Here is a 13,134-nt window from a genome sequence, read left to right on the forward strand (position 1 = left end):
TACTCTGGCACTTGACACAAACAGAATGTTGCGGGAGGCCATGATTCATTTTACATGCATTTTTAAAAATTAAACAAAAAAATTAAATATTTAAAATTTAATGATAAATCCCTTTAATTTGTGTTTCAGAAATCTCTGGGCACATCTTTGTTATAGGGTCTTTGCTTGAGACAACTTTAAGCATGATCTGAAATTGTGTAGGGACTAAAGTGCCCTGGAGAAAAACTCTGTACAAAAGAAATGTGATTTTCGGAGAAGAACAACGAGGAGATGAAAAAAATCTTGCCAAAATAATGGCTTTTTTGTATTTTGCGAAAAAGACAAAACAAAAACAGAACAGAAAAAATGACTTTTCACAAAAAACGGAAAATCCAAAAATGAACAAAAAGAATGCCTTTTTGCAAATTTGCAAAAAAGCCCCCCCATAAAAAGAACAAAAAGAATGTTTTTTGGTAAAGTTGTGAAAAGCCAAAAACAGAAAAACAAACAATGCTTTTTTCGCAAAGTTGAAAAAAGCCCCTCCCCAAAAAAAAGCTATAAGAAAAGCAATAAGCTGCTTGGCATGCCAGCACAAAAACAATGCCTTTTCCTCACTTTGCAGAAAAGCCAATATGCAAGCAAGGAAATCTTTCCAATCTTCAGCCCTGTCTGCACTTGACTTTTTGGTCAAACTTACCGAGACAATGATTACTTTTCTTATTTTAAATTTAAGTCCAGTGTGGACATCCAAGGAAGTTCTCCTCTTGGTTACTTGTACTGAATCACACGATCATTTTTACTGGATAATTTCTGCCCAGGAAATATGTCTGAGTTTCATTTCCAAAGACGAAAAATCCAGTGCAGACTGTGAGAGTCGGTAAAAGCATCGAAAGCAGCTGTGTTAGTGCGTACATCCAGCCTGAACTTGCATGTTTTGCCACGGTGTGGCATGTGGTGAATATTTCCAGTACATTTGTTCGTCTTTTGGTCATTGCAGAAATGATTATTGATACAATTCGAAGATTAACTGGTGTTAAGAGTGCACCATTTCTAGATGATAATGAGGACAGTACAGGACGAAAACAAGGATGAAAACAAATGCAGTAAGGTAATGCGAAGTGCCCTCATGACTCATTGTATTGATAGCTTGGTTACTTCTCCCACAGTCTCGGTAAAATTTTCCCGTCGAAAGTCCAAGTGTGGACAGTGCGTGGTTACATTTGACCATTTCTCCTTTTACCACTGGCTTGGTAAAACTGTTGGAAATAAGGTAAAGTGTGAACACAGCTTTTGCCAAATACTGTATACAAAACTGAGAGACTTACCAGCACCAAAAGCAAAGAAGAAACTCTTCTCAGGATACAAATCCAGTATCTCCTTGACTCGGGCAGCCATGCGCCGATTCCTCTTATATATCAATTCTTCTCGAAAATACTCGTCAATTTCCTGGGCCAAGCTAATTTCATATGGCCCCAGTGTAGAGTTGAGTAGGTTTGGCACCTGGGCTGTGTCATGGTTGAAAATGACGGAGTTCAGGTTGCCACAGTTGTAGTGCCAAATAAGGTCCTCTGTTGTGTAATGTCGACGTGCTGTACCAGCGGCCGCACGCATGATCTCTTGCTGCCACAATGTTTGGTTGAGAGCAAAAAGGACCTACGGTATCAGAAAAAGAAAAATTTTGAAAGATCAGAAAAATGCTGTTTTACTATTTTGTCATTTTTTTTTCTTTTTTGGTGTCAGAGCAGTTTTTTCCCAACCCCTCACCCCCCATCCACAACTGTATGCACACAGTAATGAAACAGTGAGAGTGTAATCCTTCTTGTTTACTTATACAGCTACTTATTGAAGACAGCAAGAACACAATTACTTTAAATGTCATTAAGTTCTGATGTGAAAAATTGAGGAAATATAGTCATTTAAAAATTTTGCTTTTTAAAATTACCTTTTTTTCTCTTTTGTTTTGCACCAATACCATTGTAAACAATGTATGGCAAACATTTTTGTCATCATTCCCACTTGTCTGCAACAAAGGAGACATTAAAAAACCTGGATCTGCCCCTAGCATAGTACATGTTTTTAGGAACAAATTTATTGATACATGTACATAAACTGCACATACATGTATGTACATGGACTCATGCACACAAACACAATGTAAACGGTTGTATGGAAATGCCTCACAGCAAATTGTGTGCAGAAAATTTTACCCCATTTCTGTAGTGGAAGATGCTTTTCCACCAGGTTTTAAATTAAATTTGGTCTTGAAAATTAGAGAAAAGGACCTTTGTATTGAAGAGCATAATTGAGGAATATCAGAACAATGTTCCAGCATTCATTCAATGAAAGAGATGTTTTTACCACAGAAATTTGATATTTGGGGGCATAAATTATGAAAAAGTAGTTAAAGGCATACTAAGATCTGATGCAAACGTTACAAAGGTACTGTAAAAGGTATGAAATGTCTTGTAAAAGAAAAGCATTTACAAGAAAAAATTACAGCAGATGAGGGTGAAAAACTGGTTTGTCACGAATCACTCTGCTGTATAAATTGTCATATGTGTGGGTCTCCAATTTATATGGAGTAAACATGAAAACATACTAACAAGGAACTGCTCGGTACACTGCGATGATGGAAACAGATCACAATACATTATGCAATGATGAAAACATTCACAACTCCACATGAAATATTTTCTCAATTTGTTTAACTATTCTGTGTTAGTTTTCAACTTGATGTGAACCCGCTCTGTTCCTTTTAATAAAACCCAATGAAACTTACGTAAACAACAAAAGAAAAACTGTGAGGAAAGTTCTTTTTAAAAATACTATGACTGTTTGGGAGAACACATCTTTCCTGAAACAGTAGAAAGATTTAGGAAAATTCATATATTTTCTAGCGAATGGAATTCAGCATTTTTTGTTTACTACTACACAGACACAGATCATTACATACTACACACATTATCTTCTTAGCCACTCTTTCCCAAGGCCAAAGGAACAGCACATGTAACTTTCAAAACCACAAAACTGCCCTACATATCCAACAAAATAAACTATTTGGGACAGGCTAGAATTGCTCTCTATGTACAGAATTTGAGAGATTAAGTGGCATAGCCTCAGGGTGAACCAATTCAGGAAAAGAAATAACAACCTGGGAGATTTATATAACAGTTGTCCATGAAAGAACTCAATCACAGAAGATGGAGGGCAAATGCGGTTTCCTGGCCAGAGTGTGATAAACTGTATTTGAGAGTTCTAGGTCTCAGAAGCTTCCTGGTGAGCATGCCCACCTGGGAGAGGTCAGCTAGGGTCATGCAGATTAACTGGTTTGCCCCCTTGATTGGGATGTTTTCTGGACAATTCTGCTGTGGGGGTGTAAAGACTTATATGCTGTGGGGTGATCAGAGCCAGCGTTGCTTTTTGATGAACGGTTAGTAATTAATAAATTACCTTCAAGGAAGCAACATGGTTTGGAGCAATATGTAGATTTAATAAATGTTCAAAGAGTCAAAGCTTTAAATACAAATGCTTTACATGACTTCATAAACTTCTTCAAATGAAACGACTATTGAGTGAGATGTTGATGGTCATTCCCTTTTCACCTAGAACATGATATTGAGAGCAACAGTACCTTCAAACAAGCACCACTGGGTGAAATGTTATTTTGCAGTGCTGTAGAACTCATGTCCAAACTTGGACTCCAGTCCAATCTGTAACAGATTTGGGCTATATTTTTCTCAGATGCTACTGGCCTAAAGATTCAAGGACTTGGCCCGAGTCTGGCACAAATCCATCCAATATCAACTGCGGTTATATATCCTCTGCACCCTTCCAGCGTAAATTCAGGAAATAGACATATGACTTAGATAATACCTCCTGAATTCTGTCAAATAATTTTTATGGCAAGAAATGTGACCTGCTTAAGTAGGTTGCACATTTTATCTTTTCATGTAGCCAGATGATTCCAAGAGCTAAGGGTAGACCATTGGGGAAGGAACTTCGGAGGTCACACCTCCTTGCATTTTTTTGGCAATGAAAAGTTTTTTTCGTTATATTTCATCTCTCTTTCAAAAGCTAGTAAAAAGCCTAAAATTGTAACCTCACCCCTTTTCGAGTTTCGAAATACAGTATTTTGGTGTCCCCCAAAAGAAACAAGTTTGGACTCCTGAAATGGATTTACCCTTGCCATTAGGAATGTAATTCTAATTCTAATTAATGCTAAACTTTATGGCAAATATTAGAACTGTGCATGGACTGTTGAAAAAAAAAGATGTCAGAGTAGTGCTAACGGAGGACTTGACTGATTGTTCAAGAACACATTGTACTTATCATGTCATGCTGCAGTACCCAGACAACCGGTGCCAGTGAGAAATCCTTGTGCAAGGTGAACCTGCATAGTTTTGCTTCCCTCCTCCAACCAAACAGTGGCCTATCAGGGATCTGGATCATGCATTTAGCATCTATGCACCTGCCCTAAGGAAAAGACTTCAAGTTTTATTTAGGAAGTCTTAATGAATAATTTTAGAACTCTAGCTTGAAACATATTGTAAGCATCATTTTCCCTTGTCAACCGGTCCACACGTTTTTTCAATATACATTGTAGGTTTGATGCCTTATGAACCATTTCGAGATTATGTCAAGACAATGTCAGGAACAACTAGAGGTTTTGTCGGTCTAAAGGACGGAGTAAACGGCTTTTTGGCATTGTCTTTTTTTATTAAGAAAAAAAATTGTTTGAGATACTAGCACATTTCCATTTCTCACTTCTTCTGAAAGATCTACCCTGGAGCTACAAATATTGACAAAAAGTAATTCTAGTATTTTCTTTGGTGATGTCACAATGATGAAATACGCACACCCTTTCGGACATTAGAAGATACAAAGAAGAAAGTGTGCACCTATAATATCACTTCACTTTGTCTGTGCCATTTCTTGCAATCTACCAAATTTGCATGCATATCACAAGATATAGGGCTCTAAAGAATGTACTTTTAATGTCACATGATTTCTCACTGGATGATGTCATCCTCACATCAGGTCAATATTTGCCTAAGTCTCTTCCCTTTCAAGATGTAAGGTTTGAACACAATACGACATACAATTATGGAGATATAGTGCTTTGTACATTACATCTTTGATATCAGGTGACTTACATGTACGTGTACTACCTGATGGCATCGTCATCACATCAGGTCAATATCTGTCTTAATCACTTCCCTTTCAAGATCTCAGCAATGTTTGAACCCATCAGACATGCAGTCAGTCCTTCCAAGAGTGCACCTTTAATGTCACATGACTTTTAACGGCGATGTCATCACTTAAGGTCAATATTCATCTAAAGCCTTCCCCTTTCAAGATATCTGCAAGGTTTGAACCCACTGGGACATGTACAGTACATGTATATCACAAGATAAGGTGCTTTAAAGTGTGCACCTTAAACGTTATATGACTTGTCCCACGACGACGTCATCATCACATTAAGTCACTGTTTGGCTAAAGCATTCCCCTGTCAAGATATCTACAAGATCTGAATTTAGTCAGACATGTACTTTAGGAGATATAGTACTTTGAAGAGTGTACCTTTAATGTCATGTGACTTGTCAAATGATGACCTCTTCATTAAGGTTAATGTTCATCTAAAGCCCTCCCCTTTCAAAATATCTGCAAAGTTTGAACCCAACGAGTCACGTGTCACAAGATACAGTGCTTTAAAGAGTGCACCTTTCATGTCATGTGACTTGTCACATGATGAAGTCATCATCACATCAGTCAGTTTCTGTCTGAAGCACTCCCTTTTCAAGATATCTGCAAGGTTTGAACCCAATTGGACATGTACTTCACGAGATATAGTGTTTGAAGAGTGCACCTTTATTGTCAGGTTATTTTTTACCTCTTGATGTCACTACTATGGAAGTCAGGTCAATGATCATCTAGAACACAACCCTCCCTAGCAACCTGCAAGGTTTCAACCAAATGGATACAAGAAGACATTGTGTTCATCAAGAAAAAGAGCACGAAAGAAGTTTTATCTGATTTAAACTATTTTGTGCTTTAGGCATTCCATACAAATCAGTGCTACATGTTGTATTGACATTTGGTCATTTGGCATTCCATACAAAGTAATCTGACTTCAGCGCCACGTGCTTGTTTTACTGCATGCCCAGAGCATGCCTTGCAATGTGCAATGTCTTTGTTACAGGCAGATGTAACGTGTTCACCTACCTACATGTAGAAGCCAATACACAGTGTATACATGTATGTTCGAATGGAATTCTCGAGTGCCCAAATATCGTAAGGTGTGTTTTTGTCATCGGCGTTTCATCTGTGGGATACAAGTTGACCGGTTACGCACTTGATGCAGCTGACCCCAATGTTTTAGCTATCATTTATTGGACAATTCACGCCTATATTTGTTACGGTTGAACTTCGGAGGTCACACCTCCTTGCATTTTTTTTGCAATGAAAAGTTTTTTTCGTTATATTTCATCTCTCTTTCAAAAGCTAGTAAAAAGCCTAAAATTGTAACCTCACCCCTTTTCGAGTTTCGAAATACAGTATTTTGGTGTCCCCCAAAAGAAACAAGTTTGGACTCCTGAAATGGATTTACCCTTGCCATTAGGAATGTAATTCTAATTCTAATTAATGCTAAACTTTATGGCAAATATTAGAACTGTGCATGGACTGTTGAAAAAAAAGATGTCAGAGTAGTGCTAACGGAGGACTTGACTGATTGTTCAAGAACACATTGTACTTATCATGTCATGCTGCAGTACCCAGACAACCGGTGCCAGTGAGAAATCCTTGTGCAAGGTGAACCTGCATAGTTTTGCTTCCCTCCTCCAACCAAACAGTGGCCTATCAGGGATCTGGATCATGCATTTAGCATCTATGCACCTGCCCTAAGGAAAAGACTTCAAGTTTTATTTAGGAAGTCTTAATGAATAATTTTAGAACTCTAGCTTGAAACATATTGTAAGCATCATTTTCCCTTGTCAACCGGTCCACACGTTTTTTCAATATACATTGTAGGTTTGATGCCTTATGATGCAGCTGACCCCAATGTTTTAGCTATCATTTATTGGACAATTCACGCCTATATTTGTTACGGTTGATTTTTTACCAAATTCTGAAGAATAAAAGGACTCTTTATTATGACTTCCAGTACGATGAGGTCATCCGCACCAAATTTCACACTTGTTAATTGGGTAAAAATCATCATCCACATCAATTTTCAGGCGATTCCGACAAACTTCGCCACAGACATCTAATCAAAATTCATTTTCAAAATTTTTGACTTGTCGCTAGAGAGAATATTACATGTATACCCCAACAGACTAACATCGTTGAAAACAACTTGATACCTACATGTATTACCACTTTTAAACAAAAAGCCCACTTCTGGTTTTGATGGGAAGGAAGGGTCACGTTATCTGACCCACTCGAGATGAATTGAAGAACAAATTTTAACCCTGCCACTTGCTGCAAACAGAATGTTTTGGGAGGCCATGATTAATTTTATATGGATTTTTAAAAATTAACATATTATTCAAATATTCAAAATTTAAAAATAAATCACTTGATGACATCATGACGTGATTAATTTAGTACAATCTTTGTACTATGGTCTGTCCGTGGTGTAACTTTGATGACAATCAAACTGGTAAGTTGCCAAAATTGTGCCTTGAAAATGTGTACAAAGTCAATGGGCTGAAATAAATTTTTAAAAATCAATAATAAATCACTTGATGAATTTATCATGACGTCATTGATCCAGACACATCTATACACAAGGGTCCTTCACTGATGTGAGTTTGATAAGATCCAAAGTTGCTAAGGGATTAAAGTCGATGGTAGAAGAAACGTGTACAAAACAAAGGGTACTTGGGGCAGAAGAAGTCAGAAGAAAAAAACCAACTGAAGTTATGTCTTTTTTGTAACTTGCGAAAAAGCCAAAGATGCAGCAGAAAAAACAAAACTAAAAGAATGCCTTTTTTTGCAACTTGTGAACAAGGCCCAATAAATGGAACAGAAGTAATGCCTTTTGCCCAAAATTGCAAAAAAGCCAAAGCAGAAGAAAGAGAATGCCTTTTTTGCAATATTGGGAAAAAGCCAATTACTGTAGTGCTAGTAATTGGAAATATCAGTTCTTGTTTTGGTCTTTTTCTTTACCTAGCTAAATTCCATAATATGTGTAATCACTTTATGTCAAATTCATTATTTGTGCCAAAAACTGCCAAATTGTCTGAATGCATTATATTTGATACCTGTAGAAGGACCTGAACTTGGATTTTCAAACCCCAACACAGATTGTTTGGACCTGGTCTCAAAAGGAATGAAATTGACAACAACACAGTTACAAATGGTATCAAAAACTTACTGGTGAGCTACCAATTCAATTTTGTAAGTGACATACATGTATACACTGTACATCAGGTTAATATATTTTCTCTCCTTTGATCAGCCTGCCATCATTGTACAGTAGCAGGAGGTTTACTACATGTACTTTGTGCACATCAGAGCCCTTGCTATGCATCTTAAGTTATATTACAGGGGTACAATGTATGTTTCCCTGAGGACTGGGAACAGCTATCACATATCTACAGGGGCAAAGCAATGACCCTTTACAGGAAGAACTTCTAACTGATGGTACACACCAAAACCTTATCTCTAGTGCATGGAGGAAGGACAGAGGTTTGGCCATTGGCCACAAGGGAACAGCCTGGCATGCAAGGTGGCTGGGCCATGTTTTAGATTTCTTTAGTTTGGGAGATACATGCACATTGGCTGATCTATTAAAATACCAATATCAGTTTCTAAAGAGCTAAGAAGTGGGACTCCTTCCCGCTAATCAGCTGCCAGGAGCTGCTTTTATGCCTTGAAAATCTTAAAAAAGTTGTGCCCTGACCCTACCATTTATTTAATCTATTGTTGATTTGTGTTTTGTGGGATATGGCATTTTATATACTTGAGGGTAGCCTGGCAGCCAAGATGAAGCCAAAGGTGCTATGTGACTCAAACGGGTTAAAAATGGCATATTCCACATCACACCAGTCTCTTATCATTAAGTCTCTTATTATTCATTTTCCTTAAACTGATATCTTGAACAATACCCTGAAATAACAGATGTCAACATTTTATAAACAACAGATGGGGATCTTTTACTAGGATCTGTAAACAACAACCATAATAAGCCACGTGTGAGTTAAATTTGAATAAAATCTGGTAAACTGAGTTATCCGATTGCATATAAACATAACAATTTGAATTCCCCAGACTGAAGACACTGTTGCTATACCTCGTGATTCGGGGCAAACTTTTGCTTAGCAACCCCCATCTCTGGAATGGACTGGTTCCTTTGTGCCCTTCTTTTCCATTGAGAACAGTGTATTGTTGCAAGGCGCCTCTTATGTAACTAAGGAAATGCTTGCCCGCAATCACGAGGTATAGCAACAGTGGCTTTAGTATGGAGGATTCCAATTGTTATCTTCATGTGAATTTAAAGAACTCAGTGTACCAGATTTTATTCAAATATAACTCACAAAAGGCTTATTACAGTACATGTACCAGAATAATTTTTATCATGACATGACATTTATCATGACATTCCTTGTCACCGAGGCTTTGATTTAGATAACCAACCAAATAATTAAAAATCACTAATTTATGAACCGTAAAACTTCCAGCAAGGACAAAAGAGACAGGGAAACACAGTCCAATCTTCTAGCTCATTAAATGGATGAGAAGAACACGAATCTACAAAATATTCATTGTAATAAAGCCTATCAGCTTTACAAAGCCTTCAATGGGTAGACTTTGTGGTAAAATCATTTGTGTAACCCCATGGAGCTATGGTTAAACTGAAAGACAAAATACTGGAGCCTGACCCTACAATTGTGGTGGGTCTCATTTAGTAACGGAATGAACTGTATGATGTGGCACCGAGATGCTGAAATGGAGGGCACAGTTCCTGTATGCTTAGACAAACAATGCAACAGAGAAGAAACCTGAACAGTTCCTTCTACTATTAATTTAATGACCCATGCTAAACTTGTTTCAAGCTGGAATATCTAAATAACACATATTAATCAAGATGTGAAAATTGTGAAAATATTTAGGAAAAGTGGCAAAATTATACATGCTCATCAATTATGGATACTTTCCAACATAAACAATAGTGACCAAAAATCAACAAATTGAATTTGGACATTTTCAGACCCTTTCAGAAATTTTAAAAAACGGGGCAAATTTTTCCTGTTTTGATCAGGTGACCATAAAGCCACTGGACCTAAAGATTTCCTCAGATACTCAGACTTTGTTGAAAACCAAACCACACTATGTTGACAAGTAATATGCTTAAGTGTGGAGCTATTATAGACAAGGAGTAAGCACACACAGAGATCAAAAGGGTTAATGAGGCCACTGCCGGTACTGCAAGTGCTGCAAGGACAGAACAAATTACGCATCACTTACGGGCTATAAGGAATGCTCAGAATAGCATCTGCGAATGACTGTGGGTACCGCGCATGCGTGTCTGTAACACTTACGCATGTTAAACATGGCCACCATGAGATGGAAACCACCGTCATCAGAGACTTAAATTTCGATAATTTTAGTGATTGTTCTGATATTCCAATGATAATGAAAGTCTGGTTAAGTCTTTACATCCCCAAAACATCTCTCTTAAAAATAAACTGAATAACTATACCACAAATTCTCCAAAAATATGCGACAAGAAAACTGAAAGAATGTACATGTAGCTGGTCCAGAGGAAAATAAAAAACACACAAAAACATGGAAAGATTCATTTTGTCAAATGCATTTCTGCGGCATGTTTCCACCTTCTTTTAACCGTAGGAACCACTAGGATTGTGCCTTTTGATATAAATATGGCAGTTCATATTTTGGGTAATTGTTCTCTTCTGCTGGAACTGCAAAATGTCATAACTGACTTTAAAAACGTCTGACTTCTGCCAAATAACCAACTACCAATTCAGCATTTTCGAGCACATCTGTGGGGATCACTCGCTGACTCCTGAGGACTACTGAAGAGAACTGTGCATCTTCTTTGTGCATCTTTTCCACCATTTATTTACTCTAGTATGCCGAAGTGAAACACAGCGAGTCTGAGGGCTACCAGCTACCTGGCGGTGGCGATTACTGAGTACAAAGAACGTCTAGGGTCTTCAACACTGGGGCCGGTAACCACACTTTGTCTATGGAGCCGACCGGAGCAGTTAATCATATTACGGTTTGCAGGGACTTCATTCTAACTCCTTGTGTTTAATAGCTCCATGGCTCAAGCAATACATTGCTTACATTCATGTTGCAACTTTGGCCAAACTGTTGAACATACATGTACTAGAGTTTAGTGAAATGCCATGGGATTTCAAAGGCAAAGACTTACCTAAATGTGTAAAGGGACAAACCACAGTAATACAATGCTGGCTTTTAAAATCCTTGTAAATGTTTATCCTTTTGACACATTTATTTTCCCATATTTAACATGGGGTTTTATTACAATGTAAAGGAAGGAAAAATCAGACGGAAACTACAGCTACACATTTGGTCAATTGGTTAGCACTGTACACATGGAATAGTTACATTTGAACTACCAGACCTATCAACTCTTTTGTAAAATCTCGTTACACATTTTGCAACAGGCTGCAACTCTCATTCATAATCTGACAATGATAATTATTTTCATGTGAATGGTTCTCTCCCTACTGATAAATGACATCCACTACTGATAGCCAGCAATGCAACTGTGCCCTAAGGTCTGCTTCCATATCATTGACCAGCAGTTTGTAGTAGAATCACCAAGCAAGCATTGAGTCCTAGTCTCCAGCCTTTGTGCCCTTCAGTCTCGCGTCAATTGCTCCAAGTTGTTCACAAAATTAATCAACTTGATCCAGGTAGGATTACTGCATGTGTGCACACCTGAACTTCTGTGGTTTTTGTTTGACATAATTAATTAATAATTAATAAATTTTTTTTCAGCTACGGTTCATATGAAAGGCAAACCTGGCTTTTTTCAATCACACAAATATATGAATCAATCATGGATGAGTCCAAGTCTGAGTCCTTTTTCCAATGTGACTTACATGTAATTACCAGATGTACTTTGCTTCAGGGAAATGATAATTTTCATAACAGGTTTTGCCCGTACACTGATGGATGCGTCTAGAAATGGACTCCAAAGAGCAGAAATCACAAATTGTGTGACCGAAACTTTGGAAGATTGTAGCCATGAGTAGAAGATGCCATTGTTTGTGAACATGTGAACATTAGAAGTGGTTCTTGTTTTAAAACTGCATTGTACCGGGGTGTTGAATTCCATAGCTCACAAACAACTGGCATTTCTGCAGTGGCTGGAGATGGTCCTAAAAGTAAGAAGCTACATGTATTACAGTGATTATAATGTACATGTACAATTGTGTGTGTTATTGCGACTGATTTTATGGTTTGTTCATCAACAATTAATCTGCCAGGCGGTACAACTGAATATTCAAATATTCAACCGCATTGAAGGTCGAATATTTGAATAGTCAATCATTGGAATCGACTCAGCCCTATAAACTTACTGGGGTCGGCTGACCAGTCTGAGTCAGATAGCAGCAGGTACTGCAATCTATTACAAGATTTACTTTGAGTCAGGGAGATGCTCGTTTTCACAATGAGTTGTCCAAGAGCTTGCCAAAACATTCACAAGTTTACTGTAGATGATCCAAACTATCCATCTTTCAGGCAACACTGTTTCACAGAGCAAGTGGCTGGTCCAACTATGGTTACATATGGTTGTTGCTCGAACTTGCCCTATAATTAGTGGTATCACATCAAAGAAGGAGGTACATGTATAGGTACATGCATCTCTACAGCAGAAGTTCACACACTCCAGGTGCCCCCTATTTGAAATATACACAGTATACATGTACATGTATGTCCAAGTTACAGTTAATTTGCTTTTGTAATAATGTTCACCCCGGATGCCCCTTTTGAAATATGTACACAGTATATGTCCCAATTACAGTTAATTTGCTTTGATGTTCACCCCTTGAAATAATTGCATGCACCCCCAGGTGCTTCCTCTGAGATCTGTTTGTTAGCCACTGCCTCTTTAAGTGTAATATCCACAAGACACAAGGGATAATAACTGCA

General features: G+C 37.8%; 1 protein-coding gene across 2 annotated transcripts in view; it reads right to left on the reverse strand.

Moving 5' to 3' along the window:
- The window catches only part of LOC147797165 (metalloprotease TIKI1-like), a 72,846-nt gene that overhangs the window by 43,146 nt on the left and 16,566 nt on the right, over positions 1 to 13,134 (reverse strand). For both annotated transcript variants that reach the window (XM_087144160.1, XM_087144159.1), the window contains exon 3: positions 1,305 to 1,632. In XM_087144160.1, coding sequence (XP_087000286.1) covers positions 1,305 to 1,632 — 328 coding nt within the window. The remainder of the gene's footprint in view (positions 1 to 1,304; positions 1,633 to 13,134) is intronic.

This window comes from Acanthaster planci, linkage group LG12 (assembly GCF_054643075.1).
Source record: "Acanthaster planci isolate LZ-2023a linkage group LG12, COTS_SCS, whole genome shotgun sequence".
NCBI classification, from domain to species: domain Eukaryota; kingdom Metazoa; phylum Echinodermata; class Asteroidea; order Valvatida; family Acanthasteridae; genus Acanthaster; species Acanthaster planci.